This window comes from Sus scrofa, chromosome 12 (assembly GCF_000003025.6).
Source record: "Sus scrofa isolate TJ Tabasco breed Duroc chromosome 12, Sscrofa11.1, whole genome shotgun sequence".
Taxonomy (NCBI): domain Eukaryota; kingdom Metazoa; phylum Chordata; class Mammalia; order Artiodactyla; family Suidae; genus Sus; species Sus scrofa.
In genome coordinates, this window is record NC_010454.4 from 38,918,289 (window position 1) to 38,942,191 (window position 23,903).

Consider the following 23,903-nt stretch of genomic DNA (forward strand, 5'->3'; position numbering starts at 1 on the left):
GAGATCACAATAGTATAATGAACCCCCATGTTCGCAGTATAACGAGCCCAGTTTCAGCAGTTATCAGCACAGGACCAGTTTACCACCCACTCCCCTCCCACCCTCAGGTGGATTATTTTGACACAAATCCCAGACATCATATTATTTTGTTCATGATTATTGTCATATTAAAACTGGTTTTTAAAATGGGGACAGAGTTGAATGACTCGTGGAGATAGTATATAGTACGTCCATCGTTTTCTTGCCTTTTTCTCTAAGAGAGTAACTACCATTTGATTTTTCAGTATAAAAAATAGCCTAGACATTAAAACAGTCTGAGCTGGGTGGCTAAGTCTATACTTTCCTGATGAGACTCATGCATTGACCCCCAAGTTTCATTCTGGGAAGGTGCTTCCTGAAGGCTCTTATCCTGTTCTCATCATGCAAATGTTTCTTCCATGACATTGTAGGCATTTATCTGAGCCAGCCTGGTTGACCTCACCACACACCCTGTTTGGTTGGCGTTCTTTTTGTAGTTTATACTGGGTGACTGATCCTTACTTCCTGTCCCAGTTTGTGCCATCCCTGGTTTATGTGTCACTGCAAAGAACTACATCCTGTGGATGGTCCAGGCTCTTCCTTCATCCTGTTTCAAAGCACCCAAATTTGGATGTTCTGTCATGTAACAACCTAAGCAGCGCAACCTGATCTGTGTGCTCAGAGGAGGCAGAAATCTCTGCTTTATGGAAAACACAATTGCTCTTTTGTTCCTATAGGAGAAAAGCTGTAAAGAAACTCTCTGGGACTTGAGCATGGAGCTTTTGTCCTTGCCTTGCAAACGGGCCACATCAAGTAATACCAGAGATGGGTTTCATAAAAGAATTTGGTTTTGTGGCTAGAGCTTTTAACAGAGAATAAATAGAGCAGGGAAACTTGGTGGCTTAAAAAAAATTATATTCATTACTTCTGTAGCTAAATGAATTCAGCCAGTTCACTGTGAGTTTTCTAGAAGACAGTCAATTTCAGCTGCTTTCTCCAGCTGGAGATAGAAGCCCGAAGACAGCTGGAGCACGTTTTTGTCAGCTCTTGAGTAAAATTTCTAATGAGATGTCAGCAACAAATAGGAGTCCCCAAATGGAATTGCCCAGTCTTTTTATAAGGCAGAATTACTAAAAATATCCAACAGTAAAAGTGCTCATTGATACTGATTTTGTTTTTCCAATTTTTCTCTTGTGTTTGTTTTGGGGGGATAAACAGTGGAATTTGAACTCCGCAGAGAAATCAAGAGGCTCCAGGAATACAGGACAGCAGGCATTACCAATTTTTGTAGTAAGTATGTTTAAGCTACGCATGAGGTCAGAGGGCAAGTGTCTTCCTAACACATAGAGGACATCTCTGAGGTGCTGTGGATTTTTTTTTTAAAACAAGCTTTTATATTTCAGAGTGAGTTTTCAATCCTTCCAGTAAAGTTTCATTCATTTAATCCTTATAAATACCACTGTATGAATTATCTGAGGTGAAATGAAAGTTATAACAGAGAAGAGAGAGAAGCTGCTTTAGATTTAGGAGTCTGTTGCCCTTAAGAATTAGCCTCAGCCTTTTAAAATTTAGTGACGGGTAGTCTGATCATTCTTATTAACCCAGCTCTAACTGCTTGCATCCTAGTTACTTGAGGCCCTACCCTATGCCCTTCACCTGGCTTGCCATTTAATTCTCATTACAAACAATGAGGTAGGTATTGTTATTTTCATTTAATGAAGAAACCAAGGTTTAAAGTGATGAAGGAGATGGTTGTAGTAGAGCCAGGTCATAGGGAAGGCAGTGTGTTGCAGTATTAAGACCTGAAGTTTAGGACAACTTGGGTTTAGATTCTGGCTCTTCTGTTAACAGAGCTATAACTCTGTTCGCCACATCTGTAATTCTGTTCGTTCAGTTTCCAAGTCTCTTGCAGTTAATAGGAAGATTAGAGATAATGCATGGAAACATAGCACAGTACCTGGCACACAGTAAAGCCTCCATAAATGGCAGTTTCTGTTGTTTTGTTGTTGTTGGAATGATCTTCAGCATTTCCTCCTTCTTCTTGTAAATTGACAGTTGTCACCCGCTGCCCACAAGAAGTGGTCCTATGGGTGTAAGTTTGGCCTCCTATAGTGGCTCTTTATTTTTAATGATGGAAGCTGTTTATAAAATGAAATTTTATGTGGAGGTCCCATCCGTAAATAAGATAAAAATGGGACTGCTTTGGTTGACGTCTGATGGTTCAGGTCCTGTGTGGAACCCAGGACCACCAGGATGGGGAGGTGCTCGTGGTCTTCCCAGTAATCCCTGAGAGACGTTCACGGGATCCTGGGGCTCTGTGGGACGTGGTTGAAAACCCACTGGTGTGGTCCTTTGGATCCTGTGTTCCTTTGTAATGTATGAAAAACACTATGCAGCTGTTGAGCAAGATGCATATAAAGACTCTGATACCACGTTTTGGTTACCTGATACTGGTTGCCTCTGGGAAAGAGGGGGAAGGATAGTACTGGTCAATGAGGGTTTGCTTTTATTTGTAATTCTGAGTGGTTTTTAAGGAAGGGTACATATATAGCACTTGTGTGACTCGCCAAAATACATGGATAGAAAAAACAGAACAGGAAGTAAAGATGACAATATTAAAAGTTACTTTTTGAGGGATATAAGCAACTCTTTGTGCTTTTCTGTTTGGGTTTTTTTCCTCCCCCTCCCAAATCCCTTAAAGGTAGAAAAGGAAGATATTTTCATTTCTTGTCAGAAAAGGGATTTCAAACTAGGGGAAATCACTTTGCTCTTAGGAAAACAATCGTGGAAGCAGTTTTGCAAAGGAAATTTTAAAAAGACAGACTTTGCTGATCAGTTAGGAAGCCCTTCAGTTAGTTCTGCTCCGTTGTCATTGTGGTCACCGTGGTGGTGGTTTTTTTCATACCTCCAGGTGCCAGAACCTATGATCACCTCAAGAAGACCCGAGAAGAGGAGCGCCTCAAACGTACCATGCTCTCCGAAGTCCTCCAGTACATCCAGGACAGCAGTGCCTGCCAGCAGTGGCTCCGCCGGCAGGCTGACATGTGAGGGCTTAACGCCGGGTGAAGGAGCAGCCCCTTGGATGTTTTGGCCTTCCCTGCATTTTCAGACATTTCTTTGTTGTTGGAATGATCTTCAGCATTTCCTCCTTCTTCTTGTAAATTGACAGAGCAGAGCAGTCCTAATTGGGTAGCTAGCAGAATTCAGAACATATTAGCAGTTCTCAGAAACAGCATGGTACTGACAGTTTTGAGAAACATAACTGGCCTCCTAGAATCCCACTTTGCTGCTTTGATTCTCCCCTCCCCATCCATGACATGTGGAAACGCCCAGGCCAGGGATCCAACCCGCCCGCAGTGCATTTGCGGCCTGGGCCGCAGGTGCGGCAATGCCGGATCCTTAACTTGCTGGGCCGCAAGGGAACTAATTTTTTAATTAGTAAATTCTCTCCCCATGCCTTCTTTCTCCCTCTATATTTATTGGTATGATTTTCATCGGAGAATCATGTTTCTGTTCCTTCCCCATGAGTGGCCTCCGTGATGGGCCAGGCCAAGAGGTCGTCTTCTTGGCAAATCCGAGCGATTTCCTTTCCTGGGTAGTTCAGTTGAGGTATCCTGGAGAGCATAGCCGTCTGTCTCATTACTTCTCTTCGGAGTAACTGACCCAATAAATGTCACTCAGTCTCATGTGGGCTTTTGGAAATTGCTTTCTTTGATGTGACGTAAGTTTAAATTCCTCTTCTTCATTGTAGTGATTCTGGCCTGAGTCCTTCTGTTCCAATGGCTTCGAATTCAGGTAATTATGTTTCAGGCTGGAACAAGCCTTGATTGTGAAGTTTTCATTCTAGGGAATTAGGGTGACCCAGCAATCCCTTCTGCTTTTGTGGGAGCTGCCAGCTGCTTGGGCAGAGGAGTGGGGATTAAGTGTGGTATCCTGGTTTATGAACGTCAGCAAGATTTTAGAATCTTCATTGTCAAACAGGGCCTTTCCTCAGGTTTGGACTGCAAAGACAGGGAAAGAAAGAACTCCAGACAGGTGTTTTCTCTATTTTATCATTGTTCGTGGGCAGTTAGTTACTGTGGTTCTGTCTGCCACAGATTTTGACATTTGTCTCACAGGGGATCAATTAAAGGCTCTGTCTTATGTGAGCAAAGGGGCAGGCTACTTGCCAGAAAAGAAAGATTTTCTTTATAAGTTGGAAACTTAAGGTATTTCTTATCTTTACCTCTTGGGGTATGTCCTATTTTGAGGTTAGTGTACAGAGCAGGATTAAGCCAAATGCTGTCTGATAATCCTTGGTGCCTGGTAATCAGTGGATGGTAGTTTAAGGGGGTGTTAGTTGTAGAGCTCTGGTCCAAGATTGTGCTATTTCTCTGCCCGTTTTCATGGTTATCGTTCACCCCTGCCCCAAATAGTAGATTAGCCATGTCCCCCAGTCTGAACATGCCGACCACTCCACTGAGGACAGACTGCCCTTGTCAGAAGTTGACCCACTTGTAGTTTTACCATTTTTTGAAAGGTTGGAACAACAGACCTTGTGATCCCATTCAAAATCTCTCAGATTCAGGATCTAGACAGGGCTCAGAAAAGGCCACTTTAGGGATTTTTTTTTTTTTTTTTTTTTTTTACCCTTTTGTTTCAAGTAATTAAAAGAGAGTCTTTTAGGGAATAACCAAAACAGTTAAATCCAAGTTTTATTTTATATGTTTCTTACATCCACCCCTCCCCTCAGTCTAAATACAGAAATACAGATAATTTAATATTGGCTAATTAAAATGAATGAAGAAGGGATGTTTCTGTCATGGCTCAATGGAAACAAATCTGACTAGCATCCATGAGGACGCAAGTTCAATCCCTGACCTTGCTCAGTGGGTTGAGGATCCGGCATTGCCGTGAGCTGTGGTGTAGGTCGCAGATGCGGCTCAGATCCTGTGTTGCTGTGGCTGTGGTGTACGCCAGCAGCTACAGCTCCGATTCGGCCCCTAGCCTAGGAACCTCCATGTGCCACAGACAAGGCCCTAAAAAGACAAAAGAAAAATGAGCAAACATGACCGTGCACCTTTGGCATTTGTGTTTTTTGAACCAGTCACCCTCACTCTTTGTACTTCCTGGGCGGGTGTTAGCTTTCCTTGGTCCCTGCATTAAGCTGGGAGATCCCTTGCTTCCCTTCATACTCTGTTTGATCCCAAGGCAACGCAGAGTAGGCAGCCTGGATCCCTGATCTAACCCAGCCTCTGGTCACTTGGGTGAGGCACGGAATGACTGTGGGCTTCCTTTCTGAGGCTTTAGGGTAAGGCACTCATCCCCTCTGTGGATGTGACAGGGAAGCCTGTTCCATAGCAGAGCAGCCTGCAACAGCCTCTCCCCTTTCCCTCCACCACCTAAACTGAATGTAGTAGCTATACGTTCCTTGTTTCAGTGCAGTCCACTCATCCCCAGCTGAGCACTGATTCCAGGTATACATGCTAAACAAAACCAAAAACCTTTTCACATCAGGCTTCTCATCCAGGGCAGTGACCTGGTACTTGGGTTTCTTTCTCAGGTATGTAAGTTCACCTCAGCCTCTCCTTTGCCGTATAGTGGCTCATTGTTCCTCTGTGTGGATCATTCAGGTAAACAGGGCTACTTTGGAAGGAGCAGAGATTCCCCCACATAATAAATAAGAAAGGCCTTTTGCTGGCCTAACACTCTGCCTTTGATCTCAAGGGGGATGGTAGTTGGTTAATTACCATGTTTGCCTTGCAGTGCTGGCAGAGCAGCAGGGTTGGGAAATGTCTCTCCTGCCGAGTTGTTCTTTCCATTCCTCATCTGTCAAGGCAGGCAGCGTGCGACCTTAACTGGGTGACAGATGGGCTTTAGATTTTAGAATCCCCTACTAGGTTAGGAAGAATAGTCATATTTGATGCTAAGGTATATGTGATTATATTTGTATTTTATCAAGGCAAAGGGCACATGACTTACCATTTTTATTTTCACATGACAGTGGTGTGCCCGTGTTGCCAGCTAAACTGAGGCCTGAGGTGATGGGTAGAGACTTCTGACAGCTGTCTGTAGTGTCTTGTTCCAAACTGGCCTAGCTGATGAACTTTGTTGTACTTTTTACACTTGGGGGATCATCACTCTCATGAAATATATGCCCTTTTCTGTATCTGTAGGTAGACGAAGTGCACCGCCCTTGAACCTCACTGGCCTCCCTGGCACAGAGAAATTGAATGAAAAGGAGAAGGAGGTAACAAAAAGAGGGGGAACTGGATAGAGGAAAGAGAGTAGGGGCTGGTTGTTCATTGAGCTGTCATTAAAAACACGTTATAGGGGAGTTCCTGCATGGCTGTGCTGGTTAAGGATCCAGCATTGTCACTGAAGCGGCTCGGGCAGCTGTTGTGGCACAGGTTCAATCCCTGGCCCAGGAACTTCCAAAAAAACAAAAAAACAAACAAACAAAAAAAACACAGACACAAACCTGCTTTACTCTGTGCTGGTTAAGGATCCAGCATTGTCAATGAAGCGGCTCAGGTGGCTGTTGTGGCACAGGTTCAATCCCTGGCCCAGGAACTTCCAAAAAAAACTAAAAAAAAAAAAAACAAAACAGATCAAACCCGCTTTACTCTGTCCGGGTAGCAGTTATGTGTGTAGAGCTTAGTCCACGCTGGAGATCTAGCTGCTAAAGAGCTAACCAACTTCAGCAGATCTCAAGGACTCCTTTCCTTGTCACTTGCTACCATTTCTGTTCTGAAAGAAGAACATAAGATAATGTAACTCTAAAAGCACTATTGCTGGAGTTCCCGTTGTGGCGCAGTGGTTAACGAATCCGACTAGGAACCATGAGGTTGCGGGTTTGGTCCCTGGCCTTGCTCAGTGGGTTAACGATCCAGCGTTGCCATGAGCTGTGGTGTAGATTGCAGATGCGGCTCAGATCCCGAATTGCTGTGGCTCTGGCGTAGGCTGGTGGCTGCAGCTCTGATTCGACCCCTAGCCTGGGAACCTCCATATGCCGTGGGAGCGGCCTAAGAAATAGCTAAAAAGACAAAAAAAAAATAAAAGCACTATTGTTTATGAAGCATTTACCTTGTACCAGATACTGTATGTAAATGAATATGATTTTTTGCAAGCTTAAAATTACTTGTATATGAAAATAGTTATTTCCTATTAGAGTGGTCGCTTTCAGAAGTTCTACTCTTTTTTTTTTCTCTAAGATTATCTTCTTTTTTTAAATTTATTTTTGGCTATGCCTGCAGCCATGTAAAAGTTCCCAGACCAGGGATCAAACCTGTGCCACAGCACTGACTGAACCATAACTGTTAGGCCACCAGGGAACTCCATCAGAAGTTCTACTCTTGGAGTTCCTGTTGTGGCGCAGCGGAAACGAATCCAACTAGTATCCATGAGGATGCAGTTTTGATCTCTGGCCTCGCTCAGTGGGTCAGGAATCCAGCATTGCTGTGAGCTGTGGTGTCCGGGTACAGCTTGGATCTGGTGCTGCTGTGGCTGTGGTGTAGGCCGGCAGCTGTAGCTTCGATTGGACCCCTAGCCTGGGGACTTCCATATGCTGCAGGTGTGGCCCTAAAAAGACAAAAAGGAAAAAAGAAGTTCTACTCTTATTTCAGCAAAATAGCCATCATTTAAAAGATATTTGAATTGTCTTCATAGTATGTGTATGAGCATAAACAAGGAATTCCTCGTCAGATATAGTCACACATTAATTTTGTTTTCATTTTATGGCTCTACTGCAGCATATGGAAAGCCAGGGATTGAATCCAAGCCACAGCTGTAGCAACATTGGATCCTTTAACCCACCATGCTGTGCTGGGGATTGAACCCTCACCTCCACAGTGATCCAAGCCACTGCAGTCAGTTTCTTGACCCACTGTGCCACAGTGGGAACTCTAGCACACCTTAAGTTTTATGAAAATGCCGTGACCTACTTTTCCATTATAATCATTGTCTGTGTCTTCATCTTACTTTTAGCTATTTCTCAAATTTAAATCCAGCCTCAGAAGAGTCATCATCGTTTTCAAAAGAATGTGCCACAGATCTCTAGTCCATTCCAAAAGAGGAATTCCTCTTTTGTTCCTCTCGTGCTCCTTTTACAGTTCCCAAGACCGGTGTCCTCATCTGCCAGTCCGTGTCGTTAAATTCAGGTCACACAGTAAGGATAAGTCATGGAGTCAGAGCTAGTATTAGTCTTATTTTACTCAAAAGGAACAGAAAGGATTAGTCTGGGAGTAGAAGGAAGTGCATGTTACATCTAAGTATTGCTGAGGAGATACTACATTCTGATTCCAGTGTTGAATGGCCCAGAGTTGCAAGCAGTAAATACCTACAAAATGGTGACCTCAGACTGTTTATTGCTAGATAACGACGGGTGAACTGAAATTGAGCCAGCTTTCTAGATTTTTAACAGTTAAAATGGCCTCTTAGCAAGGTCTCTATATCTCCTCTTACTCTGAAGTAGGAAATGTAATCCCCAAAGCAGGGACTACATTGTATGCTGACACCAAAAAGAATGTGATTCCTACAAGTACCTGCAGCCCTTCCCTGCCTGGCTGTGCTGGGCTGTACCCCAGGCTGCTCCTCAGACACAGACTTGTCTCCCTGGCAAGCCCAGGTGAGCCAGCCAGCCTGTGCTGAAGCTCTCCCAGCATCATACTCTGCTTTCTTCTGTCTCTTTGGAGAGTATTATCTCCAAAGAAGAGCCAGAATGGAATGCAGTCCAGCCGCCCAGCAGCTCCTATAAATAGTTGGAGGTTGATGTCAGTTTTTAATTTTTATTTTGGCTATACCTGCTGGATTAAATTATGAGAATGACAGATGTTAATGTTTATTAAATTTGCCATGTCTTGCAGCTCTGTCAGATGGTGAGGTTGGTCCCAGGAGCCTATTTAGAATACAAATCTGCTCTATTGAACGAATGTAACAAGCAAGGAGGCTTGAGACTGGCCCAGGCAAGAGCACTCATCAAGATAGACGTGAACAAAACCCGGAAAATCTATGATTTCCTCATCCGAGAAGGCTACATCACTAAAGCCTGAGGCTGCCCAGGTCTGGGATCAGAAGTCACAAGTTTAAAATGTGGTGGGCCAAAGGCCAGGACGGGCATAGTGGAGTTTCGTTTTTGAGCTGAATTCTCGTCGTAAAAAGAGAAGAACAAAGGCAACCTTAAGTTGTATTAACGTCTACTTTCTTCTCCACCCTGCTTTAAACTACTCCTGTTGTTAGTATTGTACTGCCAAGGTACATGCTAGATAAGCTATTATTAATTGTGTGTGGGCATTCATTCCTAACACCTCTTGTAACGAAAACAGGAACCATCGTACCTCACATCACAGCGCTGGTAGAAATAGAACTAAACCAGTCTTTAGTCCCAGGAATCCAGCTCAGATCCTTGTCCTTGCTTGGTCAGTTGGTTTTCTGATTATCTATTTGTCTTCAAACTTTATGGACAGATTTAAAATAAAAAGGCTCTAGGGCAAGAGAAAGCCCTTTCCATCTGAGGATGTTTTGAAGCCGACAACTTTACGTTTACGAGCAAAGAGGCGGAAGACCTCCCCATGATGGTCGTGTCCCAGATTGCATCTTGAACTTTAATGTCTGGCTTCGTAATTTGCAGTCTGACTGTAATCTGCAGTAGACTTTTGAGGAGGTGGCACCGGATGTGAAATGTCTGTTATTTTTAGAATTAATGGATTAAAATGTTTTGCTACTTAATTTGTGGGTGTGTCAAGTATTCTGGTAACTAAAGCACACTTAGAGTGTTGGAGGCCTGCCTCATCACACTGCACTGTCTGCTAACGTGTGTCCTGGGCTCACCCTGGGCTTCCTGGGAAACCAAACCCATGAGGATGGAGATGTTGCATTTAATCTCTGTGTTGTTTGGATTGAGACCTAAACCCTAATTTCTCAACAGTGAAAAGCTAGCCTACACTAAAAGCTACTTTCAGAACAAAAGTAAAGCCTTGTCCTATATGGAACTCGCTAGACATGAGGATGAGTGACCCCACCACAGCTGAAACTTGGTTCTCAAATCTTTCTGCACAATGAGAAGCCAAACCCAGAGTCAAGGTTATCCCTTCTCTGTTGTCAGAGAAGTTATTTAGAAATACTTTAGAATCCGCACAGATTACCTCCAGTAGCTGACTGACTCTCTAATTCTCTCCACGTTCAGTATATCTAATTCAAATATTGTATGCTTTGTTGGAAGTATCTGCTTAGGCTTTTTGACTGATGTAAGAACACGTGCGGTTTGCTAATAGGCTTCATCTAGGCAGTTACAAATGAAAAGGAAACTCAGGGTCTGAGTCAATTAGAATAAATGACTTCAGTGTTTAAAAGGGGTGGCTTGTGGAAATAGTCTCTTTTCTTGGCATAGTCCTATCTCTTAGAAAATATATTCTATCACCACCATCACTCCACATTGGCTAAAAAAGGGTTGCCTCTTTTCCTTGAAAGGTAAGTCCTCTTCTAAAATGACATCACCGCATTAGCTGTCAAAATCAGGTGATACCTACTGTAGTCTGAAGAGTCTACATGATTTTTTTTTTTTAAGAGCATATGGAAATTCCCAGGCTAGAGGTCAAATCAAAGCTGTGGCTGCCACACAGCTCTCTGCAAAGCTGGATCCTTAACCCACTGAGCAAGGCCGGGAATTGAACCCACATCCTCATGGATACTAGTCAGGTTCTTAACCGGTTGAGCCACAATGGGAACTCCAACTTTTTTTTTTTTTTTTTTTTTTTTTTTTGCTTTTTAGGGCCTCACTCACAGCATATGGAGGTTCCCAGGCTAGGGCTTGAATCGGAGCTGCAGCTGCTGGCCTACACCACAGCCACATCAATGCAGGATCCAAAGCTGCGTCTGCGACCTACACCACAGCTCACAGCAATGCCAGATCCCTGACCCACTGAGCAAGGCCAGGGATTGAACCCACAACCTCATGGTTCCTAGTCAGATTTGTTTCCATTGAAACAATGGGAACTCCGGGAATTCCAAGTTCTTAATGAAGGAAGGCTTCCTGGGAGAGGTGAGCTTTTGAAGCAATGAAAGGATGGAAGTTAGAGAAATAAAATGGCAGATGGAAGTGGGAGACTGTTCCAGACGTAGTGGGTGGAGGACGATGTGGAGGCAGCAGTGGGAGTAAGGAAGATGGTGCCAAGAGATTTAGTTGGCTAGGACACAAGGGGCAGCTGTGCTAGTGGGAGGCCTGGCTGGTAGGACAGTCTGATAGAAACCTTGGAACTTGTTGAAGTCTGAAAAACTGATTAGAACCAGTAGATTCCAGGAGCAAAATGGCATGGTTGAAAATAGAGAAAAACAGGGCTTTAATTTCAAATGCCTGGATCTTAGGAAGTAGGGTTATTATGGTTTTGGTAAACTCAACTTTGCAAAGTTTAAGACCTAGAATCCCTAGTGGATTTCTCAAAGATCAAGTCATAATTTGGGGTGAGGAGTACTCTTGAAAGGAGTCACTGAGTCACTGTCATTTTGCATTTATAGTAGGTAAGTACTTGATGATAATTCAATGTAGCTAACAAATTTAGTACATTGTTTCCTTCCATCTTCTTGTCACCAAGGAAGGTCCCTGTTACTAAAAATCCAGAGCTGGCAAGGACTTTTCAAAGATTTCCTCCTCGGAGTTCCCATTGTGACGCAGCGGAAGCGAATCCGACTAGGAACCATGAGATTGCAGGTTTGATCCCCGGCCACACTCAGTGGGTTAAGGACCGGTGTTGCTGTGAGCTGTGGTGTGGGTTGCAGATGCGGCTCAGTTCCCAAGTGGCTGTGGCTGTGGCTGTGGTGTAGGCCAGCAGCTGTAGCTCTGATTCGACCCCTAGCCTGGGAACCTCCATATGCCACAGGAGCGGCCTTAAAAAGCAAAAAAATAGGGAGTTCCCGTCGTGGCGCAGTGGTTAACGAATCCGACTAGGAACCATGAGGTCGCGGGTTCGGTCCCTGCCCTTGCTCAGTGGGTTAACGATCCGGCGTTGCCGTGAGCTGTGGTGTAGGTTGCAGACGCGGCTCGGATCCCGCGTTGCTGTGGCTCTGGCGTAGGCCGGTGGCTACAGCTCCAATTCAACCCCTAGCCTGGGAACCTCCATATGCCGCGGGAGCGGCCCAAGAGATAGCAACAACAACAACAACAAAAGACACACACACACAAAAAAAAGACATCTTAAAAAAAGCAAAAAAATAAATAAGTTTTCATCCTTCTACCTTCCACTAAATGAAATTGGCCATTAACTAACTACACTAATTGAGTACTTTCTTGGTCCAGATTATCTCAGAAGGAGAGTTTACTCTGAAACTCAATGACAGGAATAAAGACCTTTCAATGTTAGTAATTTTTTATTACAATTTATCGTTGAAGGTTTCAGCTGGAACTGTATGCATATCCTTCCGCCAGTGGTGGGAAATAGAGAACGAATTTCTTTTTATGTAATGACCCCTTTTTTAACAAACGTTTTTAATCTTATGGCCGCACTCGTGGCATATGGAAGTTCTCCACTACACTGTGCCTGGCCAGGGATAAAACCTGCACCGCCACAGCAACCTGACCCATTGCAATCAGAGTCTTAACCCACTGCACCACAGTAGGAACTCCCCAGTGACCCCTTCTTGTGCTCAAAGACCTCAACTGTCTCTGTTGAGACCACCGACTCTTTATAATTTACTTCTTCTTGGGTTCCAGTTTTCATCCTTTTCTTGTTTACAACTCCCCCCCTCCCCAACCCCCCTTTTAAAATCTGAACTTAATTAGCCAGTAGCTGCTGAGTGATAACAATAAGGTTCTCAGTTTTGAGTGAGATCTTCAGCTTGTGGTTAGAGGGAAAGGGGAGAAGACCAATGACATTCATCAATAACAAAATTCTAGTTGGGAAGTCCTTCCAGCTTTAGGAGATACATACATAGATAGGTAGTAAGAACAAAGATGTCCAGTGTGATGAATCAGAGGCCCAACTAACAAAGACAAGTTAGGAAAAACTAGCTTGTTCACATTTACTCCAAAACGCCTCCACTGGTCTCCAGGCTGGAGAGTGGTACCTTGTTCTAAATAGCATTCTGGAATAGCGCCCATTCATTTTTAGGGATATCTGTGGATACCTTCTAGATAGACATCATTATTGTTAATACAAGAAGCATTTCCACTCCTCATACTACCTAGCTTTTTGTTCGAATTTCTTCTTTTTTTTTTTTTTTTGCTATTTCTTGGGCCGCCCTTGTGGCATATGGAGGTTCCCAGGCTAGGGGTCGAATCGGAGCCATAGCCACCGGCCTACGTCAGAGCCACAGCAACACGGGATCCGAGCCGCGTCTGCAACCTACACCACAGCTCACAGCAACGCCGGATCGTTAACCCACTGAGCAAGGGCAGGGACCGAACCCACAACCTCATGGTTCCTAGTCGGATTCGCTAACCACTGCACCACAACGGGAACTCCTTGAATTTCTTCTAAAAGTTAGTTTTATTCAAGAAGTACTATTGAACTGGAAGCTTTGCTTTCCTTTCTAGTATACCTAGCCAGATGTGGATAACCTCTCCGTGATCTACCAGAAAGGACCACCTCACACTGCCATGTCTGTGGCCTATCATACAAGTGGCAGCTAAGAAAAAGAATTTCCTTTTAGACACAATAACTAGCACTTTTGAATGAAATGTGATATTGACCGGGGTCTAGAGCAGCGTCACAGTGCTGTGGATAGCACTGTGATGGGCTTACAGACATAGACACTTGATTTGGGGGAGAGAGAACAGTGAAGAGCATTTGACTTGGGAATATTTTGGAACCTAAGGATGCTAGCCACGAAACGTGCATTGGAACTCAGTGTTAGTTTGTACGCTGCTTTTAAGGGCACAGGGTGGGGACAGGTGAGTCATTTCTGAGAAGCTCAGAAAGCCAGTTTCTTTATCTAAGGGAGGGTGTTCTTCTTCTGTTCATTGTTTGCCTGCTGTCTCAGCTTCTGCAGTTGAGATATGCTGCATTGAAAGAGTATAAACTGTCCTTTGATTTGAATGACCAGGCTTACAGATCAAAAGACACAGGTATTTAAAGGAAGGATGGAATGTCTTGCATCTGACATTACAATTCCCTCATCACTATGAGTTTCTTGCTTGGTATGCATTGCGTACAGGGCTCCCTTCTCTGGAAAGAGTAAGAATAAGGAAGGTGAGATGGGAATGCAGAAAGTGACCAAAACAGAAAACTGCAGAAGTTTGATTTACTGAAATGTAGCTCTGAATGTCACCGTACCTCCCCTTGTCTTTGAAAGCCCTAAGAAACCTTTGCCAGCCCAGATTTGTTTTACGTCTTTCAGGGCTGGATAATTAGGCTTATGCACTTATTTTCTACTATTCTGTGTTTGCGACACATGGGATGGATTTTTGTGGCACCAAACTAATCATTTGGTTGAAGAAATCTCAGGTCCTTAACCAAGCCACACTTTTTTCATATTTCTATGGTCTCCCCAGAGGTCTTACCAGAAAACTTCCAGGTGGCTTGCCAATAATCTTGCCTTGGCCCAGAGTTATGTTGAACACAAGAAACATCTTAGGAAGTGTGAAAAGCGGAAGACCTCACAATTGTTTTAAGAAACCAACACTTTATTAATCAAAGGAAAAAACTCCGAAATGCTGTCATCACCCTTCTTGAGGGAACTGACAGTAGAGTGCCAACTCATGACACTTCTAATGCATCTCTTCTCCTCCGAGAGCCGTCTGCCAAGTGCATTCCCTTTATCTGAATTGTTTGCAATGACCTAACCTCTGTTTTCCCATTAAACAACACATATCTACTGATTTGTATTCCCTTCCCGCTCCATTATCACACTTCATTTAGGGAATTCCTTTAAAAAAATGCATTATTTTTAGAAATAAAAAGGGGTTCCTGCAGTTGGTTAGGAATCTGATTGTAGGAGTTCCTGTCGTGGCGCAATGGTTAACGAATCTGACTAGGAACCATGAGGTTGGGGGTTCCATCCCTGGCCTTGCTTGGTGGGTTGGGGATCCGGCATTGCTGTGGCTGTGGCATAGGCCTGCGGCTACAGCTCTGATTAAACCCCTAGCCTGGGAACCTCCATATGCTGAGGGAGCGGCCCTCAAAAAGACAAAAAGACAAAAAAAAAAAAAAGAGAGAGAACCTGATCATAGTGGCTTGGGTTGCTGCAGAGGTGTGGGTTTGATCCCCAGCCCAGCACAGTGGGTTAAAGGATCCAGCATTGCCACTGCTGTGGCATAGGTCAGAGCTGCTGCTTAGATTCAGTTCCTGGTAGGGAACTTCAATTTGCCATGGGTGCAGCCACAAAAGAAGAAGAAAATGATAGTAATAATGGAAGCTGCATTGTGGTTCCCCCAAAATATACACTATCAGAAAACTTGAGTTGGGGCTAAATGTCTTGATGTTCTTATTTTAGTTTCTAACCTCAGGATGTGGTCTAAAATGAAAAAGGCAGTTTTTAGGGTAATTTAATAGCTTTTTTCCCCCCAAATTATTGAAAAGGGGTGAAAAGTTCAGAAATTCCTGGGAGTTCCTGCTGTGATGCAGCAGGTTAAGGATCTAGTGTTGTCTCTATGGTGGTGTAGGTTTGCTCCCCAGCTCCGGAACTTCCATATGCTAATAGTGCGGCAAAGAAAAAAAAAAAAGCCTTGAAGACACTAGCTTCCAAGTAGCAGGGGCGTGATAACTCTTTATTTCGGCCACAACATGCAATGGCTTTTGATATGGGATCTCAATTCTCAGACCAGGAATGGACCCCTGGCTGGAGTGGTGCAAGTGACGAATCCTAACCACTAGACCACCAGGGAACTCCTTGATAGGAAATTTTTGCAGAGGAGGAGAGGGCAGCAATGTTCCAACCCGTATCCCATAGGCATTTGCTGTGTTCTGGAGTAGTGGAACCACTTTTCCACACAGTATCCTGATGGGAGCCTCTTTTTTTTTTTTTTTTTTTTTTTTTTTTTTTATGTAATACTTATTTTACTTTTCCTCTAAGGGAGCCTCTTTTTAACCAAGGTCAAGCTGCAGCAGAAAAAGCCACTCTACTCAGGGCAAGAGCCAGAGCCCTTATTTTTTGCCTAGAGAATGACTCTTTGATATATTTTTACCAAAGGGCATTTATCTAAGCTCTAGCCACAGGTAGGTGACAGCAATGTCAACCTAACCTGGCTGCCTCCACCCCAACAAGGTTTTTGCCTTGTAAGGGATGTGCATTGATTCAAATTCAAGACACCTGTCAGATCCAAGTGAGCACAGGTTTAACTTGATGATGCAAAGCAAAACGCTTTTGAGAGCAAAATCTCCCAAGAGTGCCTCCACCCCCAGCAACTGCAGAAAAGAAGGCGTCTGTGGGAGAGAAGGGTGGCTATAGACGTCACTGCATCTTCCAGATCCCAGCTGTGACCTGGCTCAGAGTTTTATAGTTAAAAATAACCATGGCTTAGAGTTGGGGGAAAAAGTAAACTGTTTCATCTCCATGGAAACTAGGAGAGGGAAAAAGGCAAACCATGGATTTTCAGCAGATGTGGCAAGATGCAGCAGATACAGGGGTTGGGAGTTTAGAGGCCCTCTAGTGAAAGGAGATACCCCTGAATAGCCTCCAGGATGTAGCCAGACATTGCTCCAGGGCTCTGGAGATATACTGCAGCCAATACGTTTGCAACAATGTGTGCATTTTGGGTGGGTGAAGAATTATCTGAGGCTTCCAACTTCAGCATAACACAGATTTGCTACTCTTTGGCAAAGCAGAGAGCAGATGAGCAACACAGTAGGTTAGATGTTGCCTTCTAACCAATCAGAACTTCTGCTACAACCCCTTGGCCCCCACCCCCACCCTTCACTTTCCCATTCTTTCATTTGCATAGTCACAGGCTTGATATCAGAATTTTACAACACTTTATAACTAGAGGGGTGGTCTTCAGGCTCTTGGGCTGATAGGAACATTTACTTTCTTTCAGTAGGACCAGCTTCTTTTCTCTTTGGTATTGTAGATTATGCAACGTGGCATTAATAACCTAGGAAGGTTAAAATTATGTCTTTAAATTTAAAATTAATGTCTCTTACCATTTCTGGTATTGTTACTATCCGAGGTTACTAACTCTTCAGGGGGAAATATTTTATTCATTTCTCCTTTCTTTATTTTATTTTATTATTTATTTATTTATTTTGTCTTTTTGCTATTTCTTTGGGCCACTCCTGTGGCATATGGAGTTCCCAGGCTAGGGGTCGAATCTGAGCTGTAGCCACTGGCCTATGCCAGAGCCACAGCAACACAGGATCGGAGCCGCGTCTGCAACCTACACCGTAGCTCACGGCAACGCTGGATCGTTGACCCACTGAGCAAGGGCAGGGACCGAACCCGCAACCTCATGGTTCCTAGTCGGATTCGTTAACCACTGCGCCACGACGGGAACTCCTCTTTTCTTTAAAAGTTTCATTTAGGAATTCCCACTGTGGCACAAAGGGATTGGTGTGTCTCTGGTGCACTGGGACAAAGGTTTAATTCCCAGCCCAGCACACCAGGTTAAGGATCCAGTGTTGCCACATCTACCGTGTAGGTCTCAACTGTGGCTCGGATCAGGAACTCCACATGCTTTGGGATGGTCAAAAAAAAATAAAATCAATCAATCAATTTTTTTTTAAAGTTTCTTTTTGTCTTTCTTGCTTTTTTTTTTTTTTTTTTTTTTTTTTTTTTGCTTTTTAGGGCCACACCCGAGGCATATGGAGGTTCCCAGGCTAGGGGTCCAGTTGGAGCTACAGCTGCCAGCCTACGTCACAGCCACAGCAACAGCAGATCCAAGCCACATCTGCAAACTACACCACAGCTCATGGCACCGCCAGATCCTTAATCTACTGAGTGAGGCCAGGGATCAAACCAGCGTCCTCATGGATACTGGTCCAGTTTGTTAACCATTGAGCTATGATGGGCACTCCCACTTTTTCTTTTTAAATGAAGAGTTCATATGCTTTCTTGTTTACCAGTCTGGTATATTGGAAAAACCTAAATGCTAACCCTTGTTCTGTTTGCCACTTAATAATAATAATATATCATGGTGGCTCATCGGGTTAAGAACCCAACAGAGGTTTCTTGAAGATGTGGGTTCAATCCCTGGCCTTGATCATTGGGTTAAGGATATGCAAGCTGCAGCGTAGGTCACAGAGGCAACTTGGATCTGGTGTGGCTGTGGCTGTGGTATAGGCCTACAGCTGTGACTCTGATTTGACCCCTCGCCTGGGAACTTCCATATGCCACAGGTGTGGCCTTAAAAAGAAAATAATAATAACAACAATGACAGTAATAATAATGATCATAATAATACAACCTTAGGCAAGTTTTTCAACCCTCATATCTGAACTGTGGTTGATAAAACCTACCTGACTGGGTTTGATGAAGGTAAATGAGATAAGGCATATAATAGACCTTCCCTTCCCATTGAGCCTTTGCTGTTTTCATTTAACCTCAGCCAAGTATGCACAAGCACTTGGTTTTCCATGGTAAATGGGAAATTCACACCATGATAAGGTCTCACAGAGGGACACACAGACCTGACGGACACAGAGCAAATAAATGTTCAATCAGGCGGAGGTGAATTTTTCATGGATGTTGTTTATATTGGAGTCTTCATCACTGTGCCTCATTGCCACAGCCTCAGGGTTGAATTAAGGGCAGAAAATTTCAGAGAATGAAAGATATTAATGACCTAGTTATCCTAGACATGTTGTAATATTCCCTTATATAATAACTCACTCAAGAAGCGTGGAGTCAGGTTACAAAATTGTAGGCACCCTATGACTGCGACTGTGTAAAAAAAAGTAAAAAAATCATGGGTAGAAAAAAAAAACAGAGAAAAAGATGTTAATCATTGCTTCTTTAAGTAGTAAAATTAGGTATGATGTTCTCTTTTCGGTAACGTGACATTTCTTTATTAATGAAATAATAAATTACACAAGAACTATTAAAACTCTACAAATAGTAGCTTAAAGTATTTTACAATCAATAATATCTAGTAAATCCTTATGCTAGCCATATAAGGTGTGTGTGGGGGTTTTGTTTGTTTGTTTTTTTTGTTTGTTTTTTTTGTTTGTTTGTTTTGTTTTTTTTTTTGGCTGCACCTGTAGCATGTGGAAGTTCCTGGGCCAGGGGTCAAATTCAAGTTGCAGCTGTGTCAATGCCAGATCCTTAACCCTTGCGCCACAGTGGGAACACCTAAGGTGCTGTCTTATAAAGATGCACAAGAATAAGGCAAGTTTCTGTAGTAGATGGAATGTGTTTTAAAACTTCTAGTTCTTTCTTTCTTTCTTTCTTTTTTTTTTTTTTTTGACTTCTAGTTCTTTTACCTTATCCATATGTATAACATTTCTTCCCAAATACCCAGTGTCCGCTGTCCCTCTCGAACATGTGAAAGGACAATCGCGTAAAGATTTACTTCTCTGGGGGATTTGCATTTTGGTAGCTATTAGTGGCATTATTCTCTGGTGCTATAGGCATTATATATTATAGGCACGCATTCCAGAGCCATGGGGACCTGATGGCCCCCTGAAATCAAACTTCTGTAGACTGGGGAACCCTGATCACAGCTGTCTCCCAAATTCTGACAGATACATCAAAACTGTTGCCAATTTGTTAATCAGAGGAAATGATACAAATGGAAAATGCAACTATTCTTTGAAGGACTCATAAAGGTCTGGGTCTGATTCGTCTAAGGAGCAGTCATTGCTCATGCAATTAAGGAGAATATTTTTGGAAAGGCAGACATCAGAAGCTAAGCAGAGTAGAAGTTTCCACCCTCTACTTACTGTCTCTAATCAGATTACCTCTTATTCTGCACAGAAGCTGCTCTAAAGCACTGCTTATTTACACGTAGCGAGGAGCACCCATCTCTTCCCTGGGCATGGGCAAGTCAGACTTTTATAGCATTCGGTCTCTGAGATGTTTCTATATCTAAAGCATAGGGGGAAAATGAGGGAGAGATAAAAATAGACCTTAAGGGAGTTCCCGTCGTGGCGCAGTGGTTAACGAATCCGACTAGGAACCATAAGGTTGCGGGTTCGGTCCCTGCCCTTGCTCAGTGGGTTAATGATCCGGTGTTGCCGTGACCTGTGGTGTAGGTTGCAGATGTGGCTCGGATCCCGCGTTGTTGTGGCTCTGGCATAGGCCAGTGGCTACAGCTCCGATTCGACCCCTAGCCTGGGAACCTCCATATGCCGCGGGAGCGGCCCAAAGAAATAGCAAAAAGACAAAAAAAAAAAAAAAATTGACTTTAAATGGGTAATTCCTGTTATGCCTCAGTGGATTAAGAACCCAACTAGTATCCAGGAGGATGCAGGTTCAATCCCTGGCCTTGATCAGTGGGTTAAGGATCAGGCGTTGCCGAAAGCTGCTGCAAAGGTCACAGAGGCTTCTTGGATTTGGTGTTGCTGTGGCTGTGGCATAGGCCAGCAGCTGCAGCTCTGATTCAACCCCTAGTCTGGGAATTCCCATATGCCACAGGTGCTGCCCTAAAAAGAAAAAAAGAAAAAAGTAAGAAAAATAAAGGAATAGATTTTTAAAAAATAAATAAAAATGTAGGTGTCAACTGACACCTAAAGTTATTTATGGTCTATGAATGTGCTGTCCAGTAAGGTAGCCACTAGCCTCCTGTGGCTATTTATGTTTAAACTGATTAGAAATTAAAATTTAAAATTCAATTCCTCAGTCACACTGGTCACATTTCAAGATCTCAAAAGCCATAGGAGGCTAGTGGCTACTGTATTGGACAGTGTGCATACAGACCAGTTCTAGCCCCCAAAGTTCCATCAGACAGTGCTGGTCTAGAAGATAGTATCTTCAAATCGCATTTTTGGAAGAGGCACATATAAGCCCACATTTCCACTTTCTGTAAAGGCAGAAAGCACCTCCCTACCCACAGGCATATATGTACAGTCACTAAATGGTCTTGAGTTTAGCACGCCTTCCTCCTTGCCTTAATCTCTACATCTTTACACATACATCTCTCAACACACATTCTATTTTGGCCCTCCTCCCTCTTCTTCCCTGATGAGGATTTGATTCTTCACAGCAGGCTTCGCTCTATAACGCATGAAAATGCCCAGCTCTTTGTCACTAAGGAGAGCTGTTCTGGAAACCTGCCTTCTGTGTAACAAACAAGCTTGAATCTGAAGAGGAATGTATGTATCTATTTGTGCTGCTGAGTCATTGAATTGAAGGGAAGACTGGGGGTGGGGTGGGGACAGAAATGAAAGCCGCATACAATTGTTTCTATTAGAGATTTTGCTATTTTGGTATTAGCATGTCAAAAATAAGTCACTAGATGAGTTGATGGTGGAGCAATTTGGTGCTGAGAAGACACCTTTTCAAGGCAAGATTTGAACTCCGGAGGTGCTATCTTGAGTCGGATTCTGCCTTGTTCTCTCGCAGAAAGATTAATTTTGCCTAATTTAAAAGCTGTGACTCTCTCCTTATGAAGGGAAAAATAAACAAATCTCTCCATTCTAGACCTGTTTAGCTCCCCTAAGATTATCACTAAAATGGCTTTGATGTTATATTTTTGTCTGGGAAGCAGACAGAACTTTTAGGTATTTCTGCACCCACGGCATGACTCTGAATCCTGTTGGGGATCAGAAAGAGCATGAAAAAACCCTCAAACTTGTGGTTTAAGATGCAGGGGTGTGGAATGGTGGTAGGAAGTGGGGTGTAAACCCAAAGCGCGGTTTTCATCTCTCTCACCAACTCCTCCCCGCGAACCTATGATTACTGTTTGACTCTTCAGCAGTTCTGCCGCCAACGATTTACAACGGTGAGGAGCTGGGGCTGGTGAGAAAAGGGCTGGGCGTGGTCAGGACTCTCAGGTGTGTGACTCACTGCAGAGCCTCAAGGAAGTTGTTTATACCTCCCCTCACCTGCTAGGGCAAGGTTGTGCTGAAAAAAAAAAAAAAAAACACACAAAACGTTTTGTATCGACTCCTGTTATGATGGGCAAACCTACATTTTTAAAAAAGACCCTCAGAGTGACACAGCAAATAATCCCTCCACGAATCCATGCGTTTAGCCTGGGCTCAGGAGACATGTGTCCGGGACCTGGTGTTTTGAGACTCAGGGTGACACCTGTGGTTTATGATGTGGGTTGGCGGTCTCGGTGGCAGGCAGAAGATGGTCATATACATAGCTACTTTTGAGTCTCAGACCACATAACCTCCCACAGTCGCTAGATACTTCCCAAACCTGCCCAAGCAAAATTCATCCAACAGTTGCCATGAGATTTATTTTCTCTAAACTCTTTCGTCGCAACTCCTGGGCTCTCTCGTGCAGGATACAAGGTGGGGGTGCGGTGAGAGGCAGAGATTAGTCATTAACTGCAGTCTTCACACCTTTTATATTTGTATTGTTTTCTTGCCTTTAACCCTCTCACATCCAGTAAGTACCCTAGTTTACCATCCCCGCGCCCCTACATCCAGTTTGTAGGTAGACTCTGAAATGGGGAAGAGCCGGGTCGTACGCTGTGACACAGATGAGCACAAAATCGGAGCAGAGATCTGCCCCGGCAGCCGGGGTCTGAGAGTCAGGGGCGCGCCCGGGACGCCCGGCTCGGCGGAGGAGGGCGCAATGCGCACGCGCGCCGCCTGAGCTCCGCGCGTCCCCCGCCGGCTTCCCTCCACCTCACCCGCGCCGCTCCTCTTGCGCCGAGGCCCCGCCCCCGCCCCGAGCGTCCGCCCCGCCCCCCCCGCCCGCCCGCCCGCCTCTGAAGAGGGCGGCGGGGCGCAGGGAGCGTGCGCACGGCCCGCCCCGGGCGCGGGCGGAGGAGAGAAGGAGGGGTGCGCGCGGCGTCCAGCCCGCAGAAGCCGGGAGCAGCGCAGGAGGGGAGAGCGCCAGCTGCGAGCCCAGGCGAGCCGGTACGGGGCCCACGGGCTCGGGCGGGGGGCAGGGGGCGGGCGAGACTTGGCGCCAGAGGGGCTCTGGGGCTCCGGTCGGACGGGACCGGCGAGGCCCTGCGCGAAACTGGTCTCTGGAAAGTTTGTGCCGGCGTCCCCCACCTGCTCCCGGGCGCTTCTCGCATCTTCTGGGCGGCGGGGAGAGAGGCCTGGCGCCCTCGGCAGCGCCCCTTCCTCAGCGTCCGCCCCCGCCTCGAGGGCTCTCGGCGCGCACTCCCCGGCTGGTCCCCCACCGAACCTGGTCCGGGATACGGGTTCTCTGGCTCCTAGGCGAGCATCCTTTTTGCTCCCCTCCCCCTCCCCGACCCCTCTGCTCTGCGGTCCGGTCATGGCCTCCCTGTCTCCTCACCCCGCCGTCCGCATTCACCCGCTCCGAGCTGCGGGAGCGTCAGCGGCTTTATGCATCTTCCAAAGGTTTTTGGTGCACTCTTAGAGGCAACTTGACTTTTAGCAATGCCAAGTATTCAACTTGAGTGTTTCTCTACGGTGGGGGATTGGTGTGCATGGTGCTAACATGTCTTTTTATTTCGCCTAAGTACCCTTGCTTCGATTGAAGTTGAGTTGTTGGTGTGCGAGAGGAGTTGCATGCTGTACGTAGCTGCCTTAAGTGGATTGTATAACTATATTTTATTTAGGTGATGTTGCCAATGGTACCAGCCAGTGTTATGGTAACTGGGCATCCCAGAGGCAAGGCAAGGAGGAGTGACTTAAAATGCAGTTCTACCGTGTGGGTTTTTTTTTTTTTTTTTTTTTTTTTTTTTTTTAAAGTACCTTGAGCTTTTCATCCAGCAAGGCCTCAGGACATTTAGCATGTGTTAACTAGCTGTTCATTGTAGTTTTATGAGATAGGTAGAAAGCCTTACCTTCCCATTTTATAGATGTAGAAACAGAGGCAAAAAGCCAAGTCCTGATTCTTTACTCACCTGAAAGGAATATGGACTAGAGTTACTGGAATTCCTAGCCCACAAGGCC

General features: G+C 44.7%; 2 protein-coding genes across 5 annotated transcripts in view; both read left to right on the forward strand.

The window, feature by feature from the left end:
* The window catches only part of TADA2A (transcriptional adaptor 2A), a 52,856-nt gene extending 43,133 nt beyond the window's left edge, over positions 1 to 9,723 (forward strand). For all 4 annotated transcript variants that reach the window (XM_021067335.1, XM_021067336.1, XM_021067337.1 and 1 more), the window contains exons 12-16: positions 1,237 to 1,308; positions 2,930 to 3,062; positions 3,770 to 3,813; positions 6,174 to 6,247; positions 8,862 to 9,723. In XM_021067335.1, the coding sequence (XP_020922994.1) occupies positions 1,237 to 1,308; positions 2,930 to 3,062; positions 3,770 to 3,813; positions 6,174 to 6,247; positions 8,862 to 9,047 (509 nt within the window). In that variant the 3' untranslated portion in view covers positions 9,048 to 9,723. The remainder of the gene's footprint in view (positions 1 to 1,236; positions 1,309 to 2,929; positions 3,063 to 3,769; positions 3,814 to 6,173; positions 6,248 to 8,861) is intronic.
* The window catches only part of DUSP14 (dual specificity phosphatase 14), a 37,517-nt gene continuing 36,377 nt past the window's right edge, over positions 22,764 to 23,903 (forward strand). Inside the window, exon 1 of the mRNA XM_003483054.4 lies at positions 22,764 to 22,892. The gene's annotated coding sequence lies outside the window, so the exon portion shown is untranslated. The remainder of the gene's footprint in view (positions 22,893 to 23,903) is intronic.